The following is a 21,840-nucleotide window of genomic DNA, read 5'->3' as shown; positions in this document are numbered from 1 at the left end:
GGAGTAGACCTGGGAGGTGGCTGTGTGAGTAATGAGAAGTGGACAGATGTGAGAGATACTGTGGAAGTAGAAACAAGACTTAGTAATTGAATGGATTGGGGGGGGGGAGGGAGAGTGAGGAAGAGAGGGTGACAGCCTCTCCTCACTTCTGCCTCTAAAATCCAAGGCTTCTTTCAAAACCCAGCAGGATAAGCTCTACCTGCTATCTGATACCATGGCTATTAATGCCTCCCTTAAAAGATTTGTGTGTATAGATCTCTCTCTCTCTCTTTCTCTCTCTCTCTCTCTCTCTCTATATATATATATATATATATATAATCCATATATATCCCTATATCCATATACAAATATATATCCATATATATCAGATATATACATAATACATATACTTCTATGTATAAACATGCCCCTTAGTAGGATATTAGCTTCTTGAGAGAAGATACTTTTTTTTTAACTAACCTGCTTAAAAAATGACAAAGAACAATCAAACAGCTGACCCTCTTTAAAAGGAAAGCATGGGTTAACAGAAAGAATAACAGGCAGGTGTTTACCAAACACCTTTGGCAAAGTCCTGTCAGCCCTCTGATCTGAGTTTGCTTACCTAGAACGTGAAAGGTCATCATGATTCTGTTCTAGGACTGAGAGTTGAGAAGACCCATATACATTGGTTTGTTTAACTAATTTTTACAGAGAAGAGAATCTAGGTCCAAGAGCATCAAGAGGTTTGCTCAAGGTTCCTTTCATTCTGGAAAAGATAGATGAAAGTGAATAAAAAACCATTATAAATGGAATACTAAGTAAGAAATTTATATTTTGAATATGGAATTTAAAATGACAAATAAAAGTTTCCCTAATGTGTCCAGTTAAGTGATATACATTAAGAAGATAAACTCATGTAGAAATTGAATGACTTCAAAAAAAAAAAGAAATTGAATGACTTCGGAGTTTTCATCATGTAAGAGATTGTATTAAAAAAAAGATCATAGCAGGGAACCATCAGGTAAAAGGCAAAGAAAGAAAATCAAATCAGGAAACCAATATTACCCCATCATTTTCAAACTTCTCCTGTTTAATTTTAATGTTCCACTGCTGTCCTTGAAAAGTATATTGACTATATACTGATTGATCCTAACTAATCAAGAAATCTATTCAGTGAAGCTAACTTTGGACATAATTATGGTTTAGGACAAAACCTATGCTGAGAGGTAGGAATAATATAGTTTTATACAAATCTAATTCCCATTTCCATTGCAGGGGAACTTCCATCCCAAATTTCCTTCCTTATCCTGGTAATCTGTGGTATGATACATAACCCTCATTCCTAAACTTTGAAGGAAAGAGAGATCTAAAGAGGACTGGGCTCTCTGCCATAAATGAAGTCAAGACTATGCCTCATGAGGAAAATAAGATCTAATTTCCATTTTGTTCTTTTGAGCTTTATCTTTTATACTTTTTAAAAGAAAAGGAGTCATAATAATGGAATATAGATTAAAGATGATATGAGGATAATCTTTTCATTAAATTCCCAGATGACTACCCAAAACCAGCTTTTCAAAAAAAAAATTGAAAATTTGAAAAAAATCTCATTTTCTAAATTTAAAGCAAATATTCTAAAAATTCAAAAGGTTTCAGATTCAATATCCAAGAAATTTCAATATAAACTATATTCTCTTGAGGAATTATTACTTTTTTTAAGTTTTATACATGCATGCATATATACACATACTCAAACAACTGGCATTTCCTAACTTGCAAAACTGTAGTAATTGTGGTTAAATGATCCTTTTGAAATATCAACACAAAAGTAAAGCTCATCTAAAAGTTATCTCTCCTTATGAAATTGTTTCAGATCTTCCATTTAACCTTAACTAAAATGTCCCATCAGAGCCCAGAGATAACCGTGGTTACTTAGAAGCTTTGTCAATCAAACTTGGGCTTGGCAGGTTCTACACACCAAGTTGGAAGGTTTTGATAGGCAATATATTTGACATCTAATAACTATTATAGTTAAATCCCAGGAGGCTCTTCACTAAATTGGATGATGAATTTTTCAACCACATTAATTCTAAAACATGACCTACTAAGTTATAGAGTTATGACCTGAATTTCTGGCGGAAACAACCATATTGATGAAATTATAAAACCTTTAAGTTTATTTATCTTCAAATGTTTCTTTAATCTTTCCAACTATGGATTAATATCAAAATTCCAAATAGCATTTAGATGTGCAGCAAACTTATATCCTACTCTGAGACCAAAAATATAAAAGGTCATACAGTGAAATAACATAAAAGACATTTTACTCTGAATGTCTTGCCACTGGCTCAAAAAGACTTCTATAAAATGTTAATACTAATAGGAATCCTCCATTACCAATACCCTGTGTAACCAAAGCACTCATATCATCTAGCCTACTTTTAGGGCTGATAAATAAATGTTCCCAGGAGACACTGTTGCTCCTTAATTTTTAATTATAGCAGGCTTTAAAACATAATTTATATTCCATGGAGAATTATGCAATGTCAAAGCTAAAAGAGTCCTTGGAGATTAGATTCGTCCAAGCCCTTCATTTTAGAGATGAGGAATGTGACCCTCAAAAGAAATTCAGTGAGCTTGCCTAATCCTACATGCTTTGGATTAGAAACATCAAGTGATAGTCTCTTTTGGGTAACCCCAATCTCTCCTTTCTATAAAATTCTAAAGCTAATATTGTATTTCCAGGTGATATGTTCTTAAATGAAAGCCCTCAACTTCATAGTAGACATATGCCCATGTAAGACCTGTCTTACATTTGCATTAATGGAAGAGTAATTCTTTCAAGTTACCTTCACATGCATATGTTACCTACTCTACCTCCTCAGTTACTATATTCATTATTACAAACAGGCTTGATTAACAAAGAATGCCCAGGAGCCCTAAATATAATACGAATTAATGTATCAGCTCTGTTTAAATTCTTCCTATTTTCAAAAACTCTACAGGGACTTTAAAAATAAGTGGCATTACCCAATCTCTGGATTCACCTTTTTCTACCTATTCCACATTCTAACTTTTACTATGTCCATCACTAAAATGAAACTAAACCATCCTGAACAACCACTGCTTTAAAAATAAAAACCATAAATGTGAGATTCTGAAACCTTATTGTTGACTCAATGCTAAATAAGCAAACTCAACAATATCAGTTCTAAATCTCTCTAAACTAGCAAAGCAGGAGTGTTTCTTAAGCTCTCCTAAGAAGTTGAGCACTATACAGTATACCCTCTAAGTATTAAGCTATTAATGCAAATACTAGATTGCTAACAATGCATTTTAACTAACTCCAGAACCAAAAATGCATTCAATGGCAAATGTTCTAGGCTTTCTTAAAATTAAGCTATTTATCCCATTAAGATTTGTAATTTTTTGAAGATCACTTTGGAAATTTTTAACACTATCACTACAATATTATATGTGGTTTTCCTCACCCCAAAGGTGTTTTTTTTTGGGGGGGGAAGGGGAAAGATGGAAGAACAATAGAGAAGTAGCTGCTATTAACATAAAATGAATGACAAGGATTATTTCTGTCATAGGATAGAATAGGAAAATTGAGGTTTATGTCTATCTTGGGAAAATAGCAGTAGCTGTTTATTAAATCATATACTATATTTAAAAAAAGTGTTAACGGAGGAAATACACATTACATCACTGTCACATCTAGAAGGAGAGGTAATTACAAAATGCTACCTTGCTTATAAGAAACAAGATTCCTTTTAAGAAGAATCATTTTGGATGAGGAGCCCATTTCAGCCTCAATTCTGCCCCTCCTCTACAAGTCTGTTTGTTTAGTGTCAACATACTGAGTGAGCCTACAGGTCTCGTCCTCAATTTCTCTGCAGATTCTTTGAATCAATCTAAAAGGCAAAACTCATATATGCCTGCCTTGTAGATCTGAAATAACTTTCCATTTCCAAACAGTTCTCACTTCTGGTCACTGAGTCACCTTTTAAGATTTAAGGTGAGATGGAATTTTTTTTTAAGCTTGTATAAATTGATTGGTAGAACGACCATGAAAGCAGCAGATAGATAGACTGTTGTGAATGTGGCTAACTGACACACTAAATTTCAATGCAAGGCATCAAAAAAATGATATATGCTTCTTTCTCTCTCCCTCTACTACTTCTGTTCATTCATTATTTCTCTGGTTTCATTAATTATGCTAAGACGATTCCATCTCCTAGAGTAATTTTTCTATAAAAAGGCATTTTCCTCATTAATTTTATTTCATGTCATATTTTAAAAACAACTGCAGGTCTCTAGCTCCAGAAAGCTTAACTCTACACTTAGACTTTCTGCTTCTTTCGGATAACCGATTTTTTAACTCAACAGAAGCTGTTCAAATATTAAAGGCACTCTGAGATGGCAGGAGTTTACCTCCTCGCATACATGGTCTGTGACACATCCCTTCCCATCAGCTCTCTTTTGCTTCTTCTTCTTTATAAATAACAACAGCACCACCAAAAAGGTGGATCACAAACAACTTAGCAGAAGCAGCACGTTCCCTGGGACCACGGAGATGAAAAATCAAGTTACAATAAGGCACATCAGAAAATTCCAGGCTAGGTAGTTAAAACAGATGCTTCTTACGTTCCTTCATAGGCACCGTGGCTCCCTTTGCCAATACCGTCAAGGCGTTAGGCAAGAACTAAAGTCTAAACATCTGCAACACCTCTCTCCGTTTTGTTAACATTCTTTCACACATTTTCCTGTTAACTCCCCCCAAAAAGGCAGATTCAGATCGTCAAAATAGCGAAATTGTGAACATCTGTGGCACAGCATCGCAGAACGGAATGAAACATGAATAAACAAAAACATGGCGAAAGTGGCCTGGGGTTGTTACACTGTCAGATCATTTTTCCAAGCCCAACATCAAGGCTTTTGTTACAACCAAAGCGGTCATTTGCATGGAGAACCAACAGGGTTTCTTCTTCGGCGTTTCCCAGATCGCAGCACACACACTCGCTCTCTCCCATCCACACAGACAAACCTCTCCTCCTGCACACAAACCGCCCGGATAAACACACACCTATTCGCCGCGGCAGCATCTACAGCCTCCCCCGAACGCTCCGGGTACAGAATACTTTGCTGCTGCGGCGTAATTTCGGTAGAAAAAAGAACAGACAAACCTTTGGAGCGCTGCCCCAGCCGGAGTTGCTCTCCCTCTCCCTGGGCTCTGCTGGCTCTGACAAGATCAGGCGGAGATTAACAAGTCCATGCTACTCTATCAGCCTGACTCCTCAGGTTTTTCTAAGCCACTTCATTAGCTTCCAATTCACTGAAAACTTTTCCCAAAGTTAAAATAATGAATTTGTTAAAAATGAAAAAAAAAAAGAAAAAAAGAAAAAAAAGAAAAAGCAAAGCAGGGAGATGATATGAGGTGGGGGCTGGGGGGAGGGGAGGGGGGAGAGGGGGAGGGGAAGAGGGAAAACAACCAACAGCCTGGGCAATCACTGGAGCAGCTCCTTTCATGCTGCTGTAGAGTTCAGGCTGTGTCAGCACTTTCACTCCAAACACCCCATTTTTGGGATGAAATAATGCTAACAGGAAAACGTGCTTCTTAACACACATACCTGGAAGCACCCTTCTTTTAAAAGTTATTTTATTTAAATAATTTTTTTAAATTGATTTTTGAGAAAAAAGAAAACTGTGTTCATGCTTTCTAGTATTCCCAACAACTAATAAATACTGTTTTCTTAGCAGATGAATAAAACACTTTCTTCAAAAATTTAAACTCTACGATCCTTTCTGATCACTTGCAATGTCAAAACTAAATAAAGGAGCACTTTTAGGGGTCTTTTAAAAAAATTGAGTCACTTAATGTTCAAAACTGCAGGAATAAAAGCTGTTTGAAACTTGAAAGCAAATGCACACAAGAGGCAATGGCTTATTGTTCAGAATGCTTAAGTAGTTCACCCAATAGAACTGCAGAACCAGTTAGATTAGAGGTCATAAACTTCTTTCCCCAAGCTACTCCATCAATCTTTCTAGGAATGAAGAATCAGATTAGGCTTTGATACTATACAACTTGCTCTTGTCACTGAGACTTCCAAAAACTGAGTAAATTGATTCTTTTTTTTTTAAAGATGAAAAATCATTACTTTGGAAGGATGTCCAAACAGTAGGGTTTTTTTTTTTACTATTTCTATAGTATTTTATATAAATTTATAGTATTTTTTAAATAGCATTTTACTCTTTAAATTCCAAATACTCCCCTCTAAAAAAAGGGAAAGTTATACTCTACTTCCAAAAAGGACTACCCAGTGAATGGTGGAAATGTTTCATTTAAGGTGCAAGGCAAATATAAATAACTTAATGATAAAAATAAAAATTTAAAGCAACAAATTTCATTGCTCAGGGCAAACTATTCCAAGTCTTGATTTCAAAGTGATTAGCCTTAGTGAAGCAAGTCATCCCTTAAACATGAGGTCTGCTGGCTTTCACTAGTGACTTTCTGATTTAAGCTCTATTTCCTAGTAGAAAAATTTTTTAAAGATATTCTGAATAAGACCTGTAATCTACATTTGAGATAGAATGTTTTTCTAACGTCTCGATGAATGAGGAAAAGTTTTCATTAATGGTTTCAGATCACTTCCCATCCTCCTGGATGCTCTAACTTGGATGTTACCAGCAACAACCACATAGGATGCAAAAACTTAAAAGTTAAATGTATGAAATATGTATTCTCTCAACTCTTAAAGAAAAAATTTTATGAAATCCCAAACAAACTTATGATCCATTTCGCAACAACCACATAGGATGCAAAACTTAAAAGTTAAATGTCTGAAATATGTATTCTCTCAACTCTTAAAGAAAAATTTTATGAAATCCCAAACAAACTTATGATCCATTTCGTAAAAAACAAAAAAAAAACAGCTGAAAGAAATTCGATGTGTTTAAAACTTGCTTTTCTTTATTTTATATACAATTCATCTTCAAGACAACAGTAGCTTAACAGCCCAGCATTGAGTAAAGAAAATAATGTGCCAGCTCACAGCGGATGCCAACTCTTTGCAGAGCTAAAGTCTCCCGACCCAGCATGGAGCAAACGCCTGATCCACACGCGGATGTGGACCGCTCCCTCGTTTCCTCTCCGCCGCTGCTAGCCTCAGCCGGAAGGTCCAGCTCGGCGGCTGCCCTCTCCACCAAGCCTGCGCCGGGGCCACGCTCCCGGGGCGCAGACTGTATAAATATTTATACGTGCGGGCAGGAAGGGGAGCGCGGCGGCCAGGCGGCAATCAGAGCCGCCTCTCTCAAGTGGCACCGCTTAAAGGTGGCAGAGCGGACGTGCTCCCCCTGCCGTCGGCTCTGGCCGCCCGTTCTGCCACCCAGCCCGCCGGGGCCGGGGCGGGGGAGGGGCAGGCGGGCCGGGGCCCGGGGCCCGGAGGCGGGTTCCAATGCGGACTAGGGCGGGGCCGGGCTGATTCCCAGAAGGAAGTTTTCCGAGACTTCGGGGAGCGGCCCCGGGAGGGCCCCCGCTGCCGCCTCCTCCTCCTCCGCCGGCGGGAGCGCGCGGCGGGGCGGGCGCGCGCGCGGGGAGGGTGAGGGGCGGGGCCGAGCCCGCCGTTAGGAACGTTGGGTCCCGCCGCCCCCCCCCCCCGCCCGGGCCCGGACCCGCCCCCCTTCCTGGGGGAGACAGCCGCCCTCGGCCCCGCGCGGGGGGCTCGGAGGAGGGGAAGGGGTGGGCGTGCGGCGGGGGGCACTCACTGGGCTCGGAGGAGGGGGTCTCGGCTGCGTTAACCCTGCTCCCGCCACCGGCGCCGCCGCCTCCCGCGTGTGCGACTCCGTCCCCTCCCGAAGGGCGCCCCCACCCGCCGCTCCGGCACCCCTCGCCCCTCCCCCACCCCAGCAACTTACTATCGCCCCGAACACCGCAAAACTCCTCAAACTCCCCACCCCCTCCGGGCACGCCCCCTCTCCCACCCACCCCCATTGCCCTAGCTCCCGCCTCCGCCACGGTCCACACGTTTGGTTGGTCGAGAGAGCTGTCAATTAAGGAGAGCCTCCTCTCCCTATTGGGCCTAGAGACTGCCAGTACATGCCGGGAGTTCCTGGTATCCCACCCTGAAAAGTGGTCCTGCACCGAGATTGGCCCCCTTGACCATCTAAGGCTCGGAGGAGGGCGGCCTCGGTAGTCCAAGCAATTTTGCACACGCACACACACACGTTCTTGGAGCCAGAAGCACCTTTCGCCATATTCAGAATAAGATTTGTCATTGGGGCCGGCCCCTAACCATTAACTATGCGGGACCTGGGAACGTCAATCAAGTCTGACCGGCCGGCCCCACCTATCACGTCAGAGTCAGGGAGAAGCTAGGTCTCTGATTGGCCTCCGGACGACCCCGGGACAAATGGGAATCGTCGCCGTCCCCCGGCGTCTCAAAAGCGAAACACACCTTCCTCCCTTCTTTTCGGGCCAGTAAGAAAACGTCTTCATAACCTCTACTTTCCTGTGATTGGAGGAGCTCCCTGAAAGGAAGGACTCGATTGGATCAGCCACATGTCCTTTCACGCAGCCCCGCCCAGCGCCGCGCGTTCTTCCGCCACCACAGGCGGTTGGGCGGAAGCGATTGGCTAAGACGCCTGCTCCCTCCCGGTGATGGGTGGAGGCGAGGTGGGAGGGAGAAGGGAGCCGTCTGTTACCCGCCATGCACCGCGCCCCGGAGGTGGCTCCCTCCGCTCTGTAATGTTTTGGCCAATCCAAAATGGCGGTGCAGGAATCAGCTGCTCAGCTTTCCATGACCCTGAAGGTGCAGGAGTATCCAACCCTCAAGGTGGGTGCCCGGGGCGCGCCCCGGGGGAGAAGAAGGAGCGGCCGCCCCTCTGCGGGGAGGAGGCTGCCTGCCGGGGTCCGCTCGCCCCGCCGCCGCCCCGGGCGGGGGGGGGCTCGCCGCCCCCACCGGAGCTGGGGGCGCGGGGTCTGTCCACGCCCCCGTCGGCCCAGCCCGGGGCCCGGCCCGGGGAAGTGGGGGGGGCGGATGGGAGGGGTTAACGGGGTGAGGGGCAGCCCCCCACCCCCCGCCTCCTGCAGGCCCCGGCGGCGCGGAGGCTGGTCCGCGGGGAGCCGGGCGCATCATCTGGAGGTCATCCGGCCGCATCCCCCCTGTCCCGGGCCCGGGAGGGGCGGGATCCGCACCCAGGGCTTGGAAGGGACCTTAGAGGTCATCAAGGAGACGCCGTTACAAAGCGGGGATTTGAACCCAGGTCCTTGGACCCCCCCCCCCCCAGCTTAGCAGGCTTTCCGGCCTCTTCACCGGGCCGCCTCCCCCAGCCCGGAGGGAGAATAAATCCCAGGACTTAGAGGCGTGGATGGAGTCCGCGCCCCTCATTCCACAGGCGAGAAGGGGGGAGCCCCAAGGTGATGCCGCAGTCAGGCCAGGAACGTCCCCCAGACGAGAAGGGCTGGTGGGAGGCGGGGAAGGCAGGCCCTGGCAAAGTAGCGCCCGGAGCCCCAGCTGTTGCCAAGTAAACATCACATGACCCGGTGGTGAGTTCTAGCTCAGCTCTTGGGGGAAACCTGATGGGGAAAGACTCCTCAACTTGTAGAGAATGCAGGACTCTCCTGTATGCCCCCGGCGCTCATAAGATCCCCGATTATCCTTGAGTGAACTCACAGGCAAAGTATTCCTTAACATTTATTGGGTATTGTGTGTAGGGCTGCCCTGGAGGAGATAAAAAAATTTGATAAGGCACATTTCCTATTCTCAAATTACAGTTTCTCAGGATTTGAAAAGGCACAGGCACAGAGAATCATACTTCAGTGACATCTGATTTCTTCAGTTTGGGTGTTGTCTCCTCTTTGAATTAGCAGAAAGGCAAAAAAAAAAAGCGGTGTTTTTTTGACCCAAAATTTATCACCTCGAAGATATCCTGGTCTTTTTTTGCCCTCATTCTTGAAAACCATGATATAAGGGAGGTGACGTGGTGACAAGCATTTGAATTGGATTTAAGGGGGGGGCGGTGCTAAGTCACCAGCCTTATTTTCTTCTCCAGAGCCATCTGGGTCCAGTGGTCAGACATGAATCAGGGTCTTGATTTGTCCCTGGATGTGAGGCAGACAAGGTTAAATGACTTAGACAGGCTCACACAGCTAGTGAATGTCAAGTGTCTAAGGCCACATTTGAACTTCTGTCCTCCTGACTCAAAGACTAAGATTCTACCCACTGCACTACCTAGCTGCTCTTCATTCTGGTGATGGACCATTATCACACTCACAAAAGTCCACTTTATAATATAGAAACCTATATTTCACATTTCTGTGGTTTTTGGAGATTCTTTATGTGTGACATTTCATTTCCCTCTTTACTGCCTTTGTACTGATTATCCCCTATATTTGGAATGCACATTTTTTCCCATACCAGCCTCTTAGAATACCTGCTTTCCTTTGTCAGGACTTGGGTGCCATCACTGATGTCAAAACTGCTCAATTGTTAGTGTATTTATTCTCCATCTTGCAATTTTTTTTTGCATTGCTTTATGTGTTTGAATACTTGTACATATTGTAACCACTTTCTTCCAATAGCATGTCAATTGCTTAAGGGCAAGGATTATTTTTGTTTCAGTCTTTGTATACTCTTCTCCTAAATGTTACCTTATAGTAGTGAACCTTTAAAAAAAAGCATTTTTTGAATGAAATAGATTTAAAGCTATTTTACTCAAGCCTAGAGAGAAATGATTCTCCCAGACTTACACTCGAGAAGGGTTCTCCTTTGAATCCAAGGCCTCTTAATTCTAAATTGAACACACTTTAAAGTTGTATGACACTCCAGAAAATGAATAACTTCACAACCTTGTATAAATTATTTACCTACATCACATGCCATTATCACTAACTTTAACTTTCTTTAATAACATGAAACAGATATCCTTTGTAATTTTACTTGCTACATATACATAACAGATCTTTGATCATTAATAAGCAGAATATGGTGTCAGAGACATTTTGGATCCAACTTGCTAAAATTTCAAGGTCATGAGATTATTAGAAATATATTCATTTAGCTCTGGTTTGAAGATTTAGTTTGAAGATAGCACAGGGAAAAAAGAACACAAGATGTGGAACCATCAGATCTAGGTCTGAATCTCTACCCTGGCCATTTTCATCCTGGGTGACCTTGAGCAAGTTCTTTCACTGAGACCTCGGTTTCCTCATCTGTAAAACAGACTAGCTTACTCTCTAAGGTCCCTTGCAGCTATAAATTTCTGGTCCAGTCAGCAGAGGTAATGGATTCTGTTCCTGGCAGGCCACAGCTTTGTTTCGTACCAGAAGATCAGGCTTCACTCTCTAATCCTGGTGAGCCATTAAGCTAGTCACAAGCACCACTGAATGAGAGTGTATTTGAATTAGAGTGACTCTGTCTACCTTATTGGAAATCATTCAGAGGATTATTTGCATTATGTCAGTATTGGAAAGACAGCACACACTTGAGGTTCTAATAAATAACAAGCATTTGAGTAGCTGTTAGGGAGAATAGATGAGAAATAGAACCATATCTGTGTTTTAACAAACTAGGTGAATTGACACAATGTGGAAGATTAGTGTCTCTTCTATTCCTAATGAGTGGTTAATATAGAAAAAGAAAAGGGTGTGCTATGACTATCTAGTTATGGATTTGAAATACACTAGGAAGTATGAAAAGGAGGAAGAACACTAAATTGAGTTCTTGATTCTCAGTGAGTATTTTTATTTGCAGACAATAAAATGGGCTTGGAAAGATTTTAGCATGGTAGCACTAGCTACACTCAAGCTACTGAATAAGCAAATTGCCAAGCAGGAAAAACTTCCCTAACTCTTTTCATGCCATAATTAATGAAAAAGTAGGCAGAAAGGAAAGTAAATTTCCCAAAAGATATGACTTGTTACTTAATAATCTAAAATGTATCATTTGGTTCAAAGATCTGTTCAACATTATTTGATTAACTAATGACAACAGCTAATAAAAAGAAGATTGTAACTTCATGTAAAGTAGACTTGCCAGGGGCAGACTTACTTTTGTTTGTTCATTTTGTCTGCTTAAAAAAATCTGCTATCATGTTTAATTGAACTTCCCTTATTTTTACTACCATATTGTTTGAATGTATCCTATGTGATTCCTTTCTTTCATATGGTATGTCGTAAGTACTTATGAATGTTGATGGATTATTTAATTTGAGTCTGTATTCCTTAGAATACTTTCAGCAGAGCATCAGTGGGGCCATCTAAGGAACCTTGGTTTGGAAGTAGTTTTCCTTTGAGGATGGCAAAGTAAAGAACAGGACATAATGCAAAGAATAGGTGCAAAAGCAGAGATGTTTTAAGAACCTTCATATGAAGAGCAATGAAGGGGTTATGATGAAATTTCTATCTTGGCTTTAGTTTCTCAGCTACTTAAGATCATAAGACACACAGAAGAAATCTAAAGAAGAGAGTATGTTTGGAAGTTGGATGGGGAAGGTTGGAATTATGTTTTGCTATCTTCATGATTTCTTTCCCATCCCCTCTCCAGTAATAGGATAGAGGGATTCCTCAAGACAGGCAAAGAAAGCAGCAACTAAATAGTGGAGATCTGTATAGTGTATTAATTTTTATTTTGTGATAACATCATATGGTAGGAATTTGCCTTTGTAAAATGAGTATCTGCAAGACTGAATTTGTGGTGATTCCTTAACATTGTTAATAAATTAAAAATCATAAATGTTGACACAGAAATTTTGAAACAGGATTTAATGATTGATTTAAGGACTTAATTGTGGTATTACAGAAGGAACGCTGAGTTCCTTGATGTTTGATACTTCTACAATTTATTAGTTTGTATAATGCTTCTTGGGGGGGGTGCCTTTCAACTCAAAAGAGTCCATCTTGGGAATGTCATTTTGGATCATTGGGCCTCAATTTCCTAGTTAATTCAACAATGAGTCACTAAGTATTCCATTGTGGTGTTACCAAAGTAGCACAGTTATTGTTCTTAAGAAGTATTTATTCCTCAGGATAGAAATAACATATATACAGAGAAAGTAAACATAAAATCTTTCAAAAGCATTTTGAGGAGGGGAGATCACTAAAAACTTTGGGGGGGATCCAGAAAGTCCTTGTGTAGGAGGTGAACTGGAGGCAAGCCTTATGGATTCCAAAAGATAGGAAAAGGAGCTATGTATGGAGATATAGTCTATGTGAAAACCTTGAAAGGAGGTGGGATATTTTGTACCAGGGACAGCAAAATTAGGCAGTGGCTCAGTAAGTAGAGAGACCTAGAGTCTGGAAGACCCAAGTTCATATCCAGGATTAGACACTTGCTAAATATATGATCTTGGGCAAAGTCACTTAATTCTGTTATCCTGTTTCTTCAACTGTAAAATGGATATAATAACAATGGCACAATCCTGTTTCCCAAGATTGTGAGAATCAAATGAAATATTTGTGAAGTACTCAACACTGGATACAAAAATAGGTCCTATATAAATGCTTATTCCCTACATTCTCTTGGTTTGTTGAATGTTGAATGTGTCAAGCAATAGTGTCAAATCAGTCTAGAAAGGCATGTTGATGCTAGATTTTTGAATACTGAAGTAAATTAATCTTTGAAAGAATCCTGAATCGAGTATAGTCCTAAGAAAAGGGGAGAAACTACCATTAATTTATAATAAAAATTATTTTATATATATATAATTTAAAAATAATCTACAATGAGTCAGACTCATGTTCTGACCAGATTAGTGTTCTGAATCTCCACACTGGCATCAAGGGATACTTTGTGGAAATAGTTAATTGTCCTACATAAAAGGTAAGCCTAAGGAGATTGAAGAGAGTGAACTGGGAAAGGCAGAAGATACAATTTGTACAGTATTATTTATGCCAATTTTTGTGAGATTTGAACAAGTCTACACTCTTCCCACCCATACATACCATTCATGGTTGAATTGATTTTGATCAACCAAGTGAGAAGAGCAGCCCTCTCACCTTTCAGATCCTTCCCAATGGAAGTTTACTGATCTGGTGTGTCTCCATAAAGACATCATTGATCCTTGTTTAAAAATTTAATTTTAATCTGTTTAAATAGTTTGTAAGTACAGGTCATTAGATTAGAAAACATTTAGCCAAGTGTGGATCATAGCACAGAAGTTTTGACAAGATGTACCAGGAACTATATAAAATCTACATTTGTAATTTTCCACTAATATACCTGATTCCTCAAAACAAAAAATAATAATGTTCTATGAACAAAAAACGTTGGAGAACCATTAGATTTGATACTCAGCGGTGTTCCTTCTAGCATTAAAATATGGTGACTATGACTTTTTAAATTTGATGTCCTTATCTTTTGACAATACTAAAATCAATATTCCTTTTTGAGCTTAATTTTTTATTGACTCATAGATACTTTGAATCCTCATGTCTTATAAGATGATAGTAAAATAAAGTTTAGTTTTTAGTCCTTAATGAAATAATAATGCAAATATTCTTTTAATAGTGACCAGATAGAGTCAAATTTCCTTATGACTGTGGATATTTTTTATAAAATCATGCAAAATAAGTTTTATAATTTCATAGGAAATGGAAGTTTTATAAGAACAAACATAACTTCTTCTGATTCATTTTCTTTATAAGATTTTTGACACAATTTCATACTGCATAGAGAAAAATATAATTCCCACATAAATATCAACCTCCCTTTTTGATCCCCTCACCTTCCACACCCCGAGATTGAGTTATAAAGTGTTTTAGTATGCTAGTGGCATGACTCAAGTTTTAGTAGGAAAGTTTTTTGTTTTAACTTCCATTACTTGGAAGTTCAAATTATCTGTTTAAACATTTTATGTAGTTGTCACATAAGCAAATTAGATTTGAGCATTTACCAAACTGGAAAAACTAAAATGAGAGACACTATGGTAAAAGATGTTAAAAGTGACAAGTAAAAATCTGGAAGACTTTGTTCAGTTCTCCTGCAATTGCTAGCTCTATATATATGGTAGAGGGTGAGTCACTGAATCTCAGACAACTAAGTCCTTGAAGGGTTTTGATCTGCATGGATGGAAAGGGAGTGCCCTTCACCCATAAAATCATAAGTCTGATATAGTGACCTAAGTTAATTTGGGGGTGCGGCTTTAGTCCCATAGTAATTATATGGGAACATTGGACATTTTTCAAGAAAAAAAATAGTTGTATGATTCTAAATGATGAGGAAAAGATAAGAACCAAAAGAGTAAATGTGATTTGTATAACTAGGTGGAAAATTAGATCTCATAGTCTCCTGCTAAAGAATTTTAGGGTAGTAAGTAAATTGTGGAGGATATGGCAAGATGAGAACTATAAAGATGATACCTGGATACCAAGAAGAATGATTATATTCTTAAATTTAACATATAGCTTAAAGAGTGTGGGAAGTAGATTTCATCTTAGTCTTTTACATAGAATAGTTTGTAGTGGGGGCATAAACACAGAGGTTAAGTTGGGACTGCTTTGAAGAAGAAGACCATAGGCAAAATAACTTAGGCAATCTTCATTTTCGGGAAAACCATGATATACCATTGCTCTAAGAGGAGCTGTCTTCATTATATTTATGGACATTTTTTTCCTTCTGATTTCCAAGGGGTCTAAATAAACACATTTTTTCCCCCACTGTTAACTCACTCTGAGACATGTTAGAAATAATTTTGTAGCCATTTCCAAATAGGAAAATTGTGTCAAGAAACACCTGTGGTTAACTTTTGAATTCTAGTCCTGTGTTTGCCATTACTGTATCTTGACTTAAAGGGGCAGCTAGATGGCAGAGTGGAGTACTGGCCTTGAGTAGGAAGACCAGGGTTTGAATATGACCTCAGACAACTGACATTAACTAGGCTATGTGGCCCTGGACAAGTCACTTAAATCCTGATTGCCTCACATCCAGAACCATCTCTAGTCATCCTAATTCATATCTGGCTACTGGTTCCAGATGACTCTGGAAGGAGAAAGTGAGGCTGGTGACTTAGCACAGCACCCCCTCACTCAAATTCAGTTCAGGTGCTCGTCCTGGCATCACCTTCCTGATGTCATGGTCTTCTTTGAGAATGAAGGACAAACATTATTATTATTGACTTCAATTAAGGACCTACAGATTGAACTTTCGATACCAATAACATACCGACTAATGTAGTTATATGTATTAAGAATGTTGAATTATATAAGAGCTTAAAATTGAAGAAAAAAAGCTTTGGGGAGGAGAACCATATTGTTTTCTATTTCTTGTCATTGAAGACAGTAAATAAGATTATAAGGTTTTAGATTAATGGAGTTTATTGCTATTCCTAAGATACCTTTAGCATTTTTTTAAGAAATATTTTATTTATTTTGTTTCACAATTTCCCCCCATTCTTGCTTCCCTCCCCCCCACCCCCACAGAAGGCATTCTGTTAGTCTTTACATCAGTTCCATGTTATACATTGATCTCAGTTGAATGTGATGACAGAGAAATCATGTCCTTAAGGAAGAAAAATAAAGTATGAGATAGTAAAATTATATAATATAACTTTTTTTCCCCTAATTTGACAGTAGTAGACTTTGGTCTTCGTTCAAAGTCCATAATTCTTTCTCTGGATACAGATGGTATTATTCTCCATTACAGATAGCCCAAAAATTGTCCCTGGTTGTTGCACTGAAGGAATAAGCAAGTCCATCAAGGTTGATCATCATCTCCATGTTGCTGTTGATACCTTTATTATTTTCTAACATGGTTCCCATCATTTAAACACATTGTATAGCTTGTTATCTTCTCATGACTGCTAAGTAAGGGAAACCATAAGTATAAAGCCAAGGACTCCTGCAGCATCTAGACTTTCACCAGGAGTTCATTTTCTTATTGATCAGACCATAGGGTGAAAGTTCTGGAAAAAGGTAGTGAGAAGTATGTCTTTGCACAGTGATCCCCTCATTATAATAAATATAATGTACAAGTCATGACATTGTGTATAGGATGACATGGTCCTTATGATCATGAAGGACAATTTCCTTAGATAATATTTTATAAGATTCTCTGACTCTGTTAAGACTAATTCCCTGTTTCAGTGACTAAATAGTTCTGTTCATTCTTTACATCTGACAAACGTGTTACATCTCAAAATGTGTTACAGGATGTCCCAAAAGTTTTTGTGCAATTTTAAGCTACCAGTGAAGCATTTAGATAGCAAGAGGACCTAGGTGGTTCCAGTAAAGGTTTTCCTGAGTCCAAATCAAAGCCACCCCAGCTACTTGCTAGTTTTATGACCCTGGGCAATTCACTCTACCCTGTTTACCTCCAGTTCTTCATTTGTAAAATTAGCTGAAAAAGGAAATGGCAAACCATTTCAGTAACTTTGCTAAGAAAAACCCCAAAGAGTTGGACTCACTGGAAAACAAATGAACAATAACCATAATGCTACTTAAAACTACACAGAGATTTTCAGAACACTGTACAGTTTGGTTTGCATATATTCCTATTAAGTTTAATTATTTTAGATTCAGCTCATTGCTCCAATCTGTTGAGAGCTCTTTGACTCTTTATTCTCACATCTAGTATATAAACATTCCTTCCCAGCTTTGTATCATCCACAAATTTGAAAAACCTATTATTAAGCCATTTTCTTTGAAATGCCAATGCTGTCTTTTTTTTGTCATGTCTCTCTCCTCAACTAGATTGGAAACTTCTTGAGAACAGAAGCCAAGTCTTATTTTGAGTTTTGGGGGGTGGGTTTGAGGGGTTTTTTTTTGAGGTTTTGTTTTTGTCTATAATGCTAATCATATAATAGGGACCCAATAAATGTTCATTGAAAAGGGTAGGGTAGGGGCAGCTAGGTGGCGCAGTGGATAGAGCACTGGCCTTGGAGTCAAGAGTAGCTGAGTTCAAATCCGGCCTCAGACACTTAATAATTACCTAGCTGTGTGGCCTTGGGCAAGTCACTTAACCCCATTGCCTTGAAAAATCTAAAGGAAAAAAAAATGAAAAAAAAAGAAAAGGATAGGGTTTGATTTCAAGTTCCTCCTAACTTATCAATTTTTACTTACGTTATTTTCAAACAAACTTAAGGTCAAGTGTATTCAAGCAAAGGCTGAGCAACAGTATGTGAAAGTACTATAATTGAGAATTATTTTCATTGTGACAATAATTGGACTAGTTGGTCTCTGAGGACTTAGAAGATTTCATGAATTGTTTATTCTTTATATACTATGTGTTTGGATTTATACCAGGCACCAACTGCTCTATAGAGAGGTAAAAGAAAGTCTTTACCCTTACAGTCACGCAAGAAAGATATGGAGATTTTAATAATGCTTATGATAAGCATTATATGAAGATATGAAGCTAAACTAAAACATATTTGGAATATGGGTTTTGATTGCTCTGCCTAGAGCAAAGGATTAATGGGTGATAAATTTAGAAATGAAGGGTTGACCCTTAATTTTAGAGAAGTTTTGATAGGGTGGGAGAGGTACTTTAAGGGTTCATGCTGAAAACAGTGTTACAACTAGGACTATTCAAGTGAGTGCTACCTTGGTGGGGAAACATTGTAAAAATGGTGTTAGGTGTCTGTTAGTTTGAAGTCTCTGCGAATAAAGGTCTTGAAACGAGGAACTTGGGGATGGAAGAGATAGACTAAGGAAAATAGACAGCATTTGGCAGCAGTTTGCCTGTGGAGCATCTTTCCTTCCAGTTCAATACTCAGCTGCCAACATGACCTCCCCAAGGTAAAGCAAACTTGAGCATGGTGGCTAGATCCTGGAGTTAGGAAGAACTGAGGCTCAGAGTCTTACTAGCTGTTTTTCGCAGAAGGGGATAAGAGGGATCAACAGTGTCAAAGGCAAGAAACAGAGCCAGAAGTCAGAGCAGATCAAGTATCAAAGATGGAGAGGTCATTGTAATTAGAAATTAAAAGGTCATTGGTAACTTTGGAAAATTTTTCAGTCAGGTGATCAGATTGTTAAGGAGTTGAGAAGTGAGTGGTTAGTGGGGAAATAAAGGCAGTTAAATACTGATAATTCTTTCAAAAAGTTTGGGAGCAAAAGGGAAAACAGGAGCTTGTCAGGGTCAAGTCAGGGTTTGTTTTGTTTAAGGAGCATATTTGTAAGCAGGGGAAGCTTGGGAAAAGTTGAAGAAGATGGGAAGAAAGGGGGTGATGAATAAAGCAAGTCCTTAGGGATTCTGGAGAGGATGAGACAGGAGTAGCTAGGAAAGTAATTGGCTGTGACAGGAAGAACTACTTTTTCTTTAGACCATAGAACTATAAATCTAAAGCTTGAAGGGACCCCAGAGTTCATCCAGTCTAATCTCATTTTGCAGATAAGAAAACTGAATTCAAAAAAAGTTAAGTGACTAGTTCAAGACAAGATTAAAAAAAAAGCATAAGACTCTAAAGAGATTTTGAGAGTAGAAAGAACAGATGTCCTCTTTAAGAGCTAATGTGAGAATAGTAAGGTTGAATTTGGGCCTCTATTTGAAATTCCACTTTTCTAATTTCTTATCATATGAACTTGAACAGTCACTTGATATATTGGGGCCCAAATTCCCTCATCTATAAAATGAGGGGATTAGATGATCTCTCTCTAGGACACCTTTGAGCTTTAAATGAATAATTCTCTTTGCAAAGTAGAAAGTTAGAAAAGGGATTAGCAAATGTGGCCTGAGAAAATGCACCTCTCCCTGCTTATGCTGTCAGAAATAAGGTGTTAATGTTTAAAAATTCATTTTTAGTCTTATTGTAAGGGAAGGCTCATAGGGTAAAGATATATTCAGAAAAGACTAATATTGGGGGCAGCTAGGTGGCGTAGTGGATAAAGCGCCGGCCTTGGAGTCAGGAGTACCTGGGTTCAAATCCGGTCTCAGACACTTAAAAATTACCTAGCTGTGTGGCCTTGGGCAAGCCACTTAACCCCCATTTGCTTGTAGAAAAAAAAAAGACTAATATAACAAAAGGCAAATATTTTGAGGGAGAGGAGATCATGTGGGCTTGAGAAGAGAAGAAAAAAAGAAAAGTTTTGCAGGGCAGTAAGTAGTAAGGACCCATTTGAAATCAGGCAAGAATTTGTGTGTTCTCAGTAGGAATGTTGGTGTTCCTCCAACTGTGTTGCACAGCTGAGAAGTAAAGTGGACAAGGAAGTTAGTTAGTCATGTGATCCAGAGTTGGGAATTAACAAAAGAGAACTACCCTCTCCCTAATGCATTTTTACTTTACATTCCTGTTTTCTTACATGTATATTAGGCGTGTGATTTAAAAAAACTACTTAGTAAATTAAATTAATATTGACTGCCATATTTAACTAAGTGTAGTACTTAGAATGTTATCAGAAAAAAAATCTATTGATAAAAGCTGAAATCCTTAACAGAAAATGCTGTACCATAAGCTGAAATGTATGTATCTGGAGAAACTTAAAAGACTTTAATTTAGATAACGCATTGTTCTTTTAAAATTTTTATACTAATATAATATGTAGTCTATCCCAAAGCTTGTAGAGTTGGGGAAAACAGCTTTCAAATCCCCTTCTACCTCCCCCTACACACACACACACACACACACACACAAAATCTGTGGAACCCCAGGCAAGTCCCTTGTATGTGCCTCTGTCACACTCTAGATTGAGGCTTCTTAACTTGTGGACAATGAAACTTTTTATTTTCATTTTATTTTGAATACATAATTTGATAGCTATTTCAATATAATTTGGCTTCTTTTGGAATTTTATATATTTTATTTTTATAAAGAATCACAAACGTTTACTGTATAAACAAAATGTAAAAAAGTGACAGAGGTGCTATTTTTAATGACCACCAGCATTTTATTTCTAATTTCATACTTAAGGAAAACTGCTTAACAACTATGACATTGCTACAATTCATGCAAATCCCATTTTAGTAACCCCCCAAAAGAAAGGCATACTCTGTAGATCCAAATACAGGCATTAGGTGTTTATGTTCTTTAAATTCTCCTCTTTTTTAACAAACTTTCATGAATCTGGGCTCATGTATTTTGGATTTCTCATCCCCCATCATGTTCGTCCTTTACATAAAACCTTTCTCTGAGTTAGTGTAACTGACAAAGAATCTTAGTCATCTCCTCTTACTTGCAAAGAAAAAAATGCTAATGAAAAGGTGTCTTCTGGCTTCCTGTCTCTTCCTGGCATTACTTTGGCCTAATGAGACTATTATTTAGCTTAAGACTTTAGGAAACCTTATTCAGCAGTCTGCATGGTTAAAGAAATATTTGGCCTGTAAAAGTAGGGAGAAATTCAGCCAAAAAATTTGCATTCTCTGGCTTTATTTAAGAAAGAGGAAATAAATGGTTGGTAATGCTAAAGGGCAGAGGCCTTTTGTCTTTGACCCACAAAACTTCAGATAACTTATTGAACTTAGAATGAAATCGAATTTGAAGCTCAGACCTGTAGCCCTTCAACATATAGTAGTCTCAGTTGTAATATCCTTTTTTTCCAAAATTAATTCAGTATTACCCAGGCACTCAAGAAATAGGTGGTCCTTCAAAATTCTTAGAATTTTTCAGAAGCACTAATGATTTGGGGAGTAGAAGAGAACAAGACTCTTCAGAATTTATTTTTTTGCGGGGGAGGTTTGCAAGACAAGTGACTTGCCCAGGTTCACACAACTAGGTAATTTTTTTAAGTGCCATATTTGAACTGAAATCATCCTGCCTCCAGGTTTGGTATGCTATCCACTCTTCAGAATTCTTGAACAATATTTAAACCTGTTAGGGATTTATAATTTCACATCAATCAATCATAGAACAGTCCTTTTATGTGCCTTAGATAGAATTCAGGATTTACTGTCATTCAGATTCATCCTATGGTGGTAAATCTATTCATGAAGGAAC

General features: G+C 39.3%; 2 protein-coding genes across 5 annotated transcripts in view; one reads left to right on the top strand and one right to left on the bottom strand.

The window, feature by feature from the left end:
* Window positions 1-7,758, bottom strand: part of CTBP1 (C-terminal binding protein 1) — a 456,395-nt gene extending 448,637 nt beyond the window's left edge. The window contains exon 1 of one of the 3 annotated variants that reach the window (XM_074229968.1): window positions 7,744-7,758. The gene's annotated coding sequence lies outside the window, so the exon portion shown is untranslated. Of the gene's footprint in view, window positions 1-5,165; window positions 5,302-7,743 lie in introns of those variants that run through there. The other 2 variants (XM_074229969.1, XM_074229967.1) reach the window with 2 other exon arrangements.
* An 829-nt stretch (window positions 7,759-8,587) lies between these two features.
* MAEA (macrophage erythroblast attacher, E3 ubiquitin ligase) overlaps window positions 8,588-21,840 on the top strand; it is a 145,026-nt gene continuing 131,773 nt past the window's right edge. Inside the window, exon 1 of one of the 2 annotated variants that reach the window (XM_074229973.1) lies at window positions 8,588-8,810. In XM_074229973.1, coding sequence (XP_074086074.1) covers window positions 8,742-8,810 — 69 coding nt within the window. In that variant the 5' untranslated portion in view covers window positions 8,588-8,741. The remainder of the gene's footprint in view (window positions 8,811-21,840) is intronic. The other variant, XM_074229974.1, reaches the window with a different exon arrangement.

This window comes from Macrotis lagotis, chromosome 3 (assembly GCF_037893015.1).
Source record: "Macrotis lagotis isolate mMagLag1 chromosome 3, bilby.v1.9.chrom.fasta, whole genome shotgun sequence".
Taxonomy (NCBI): Eukaryota; Metazoa; Chordata; class Mammalia; order Peramelemorphia; family Peramelidae; genus Macrotis; species Macrotis lagotis.
Note: the sequence above shows the minus strand (reverse complement) of the source record. Positions and strands in the feature narration are given on the sequence as shown.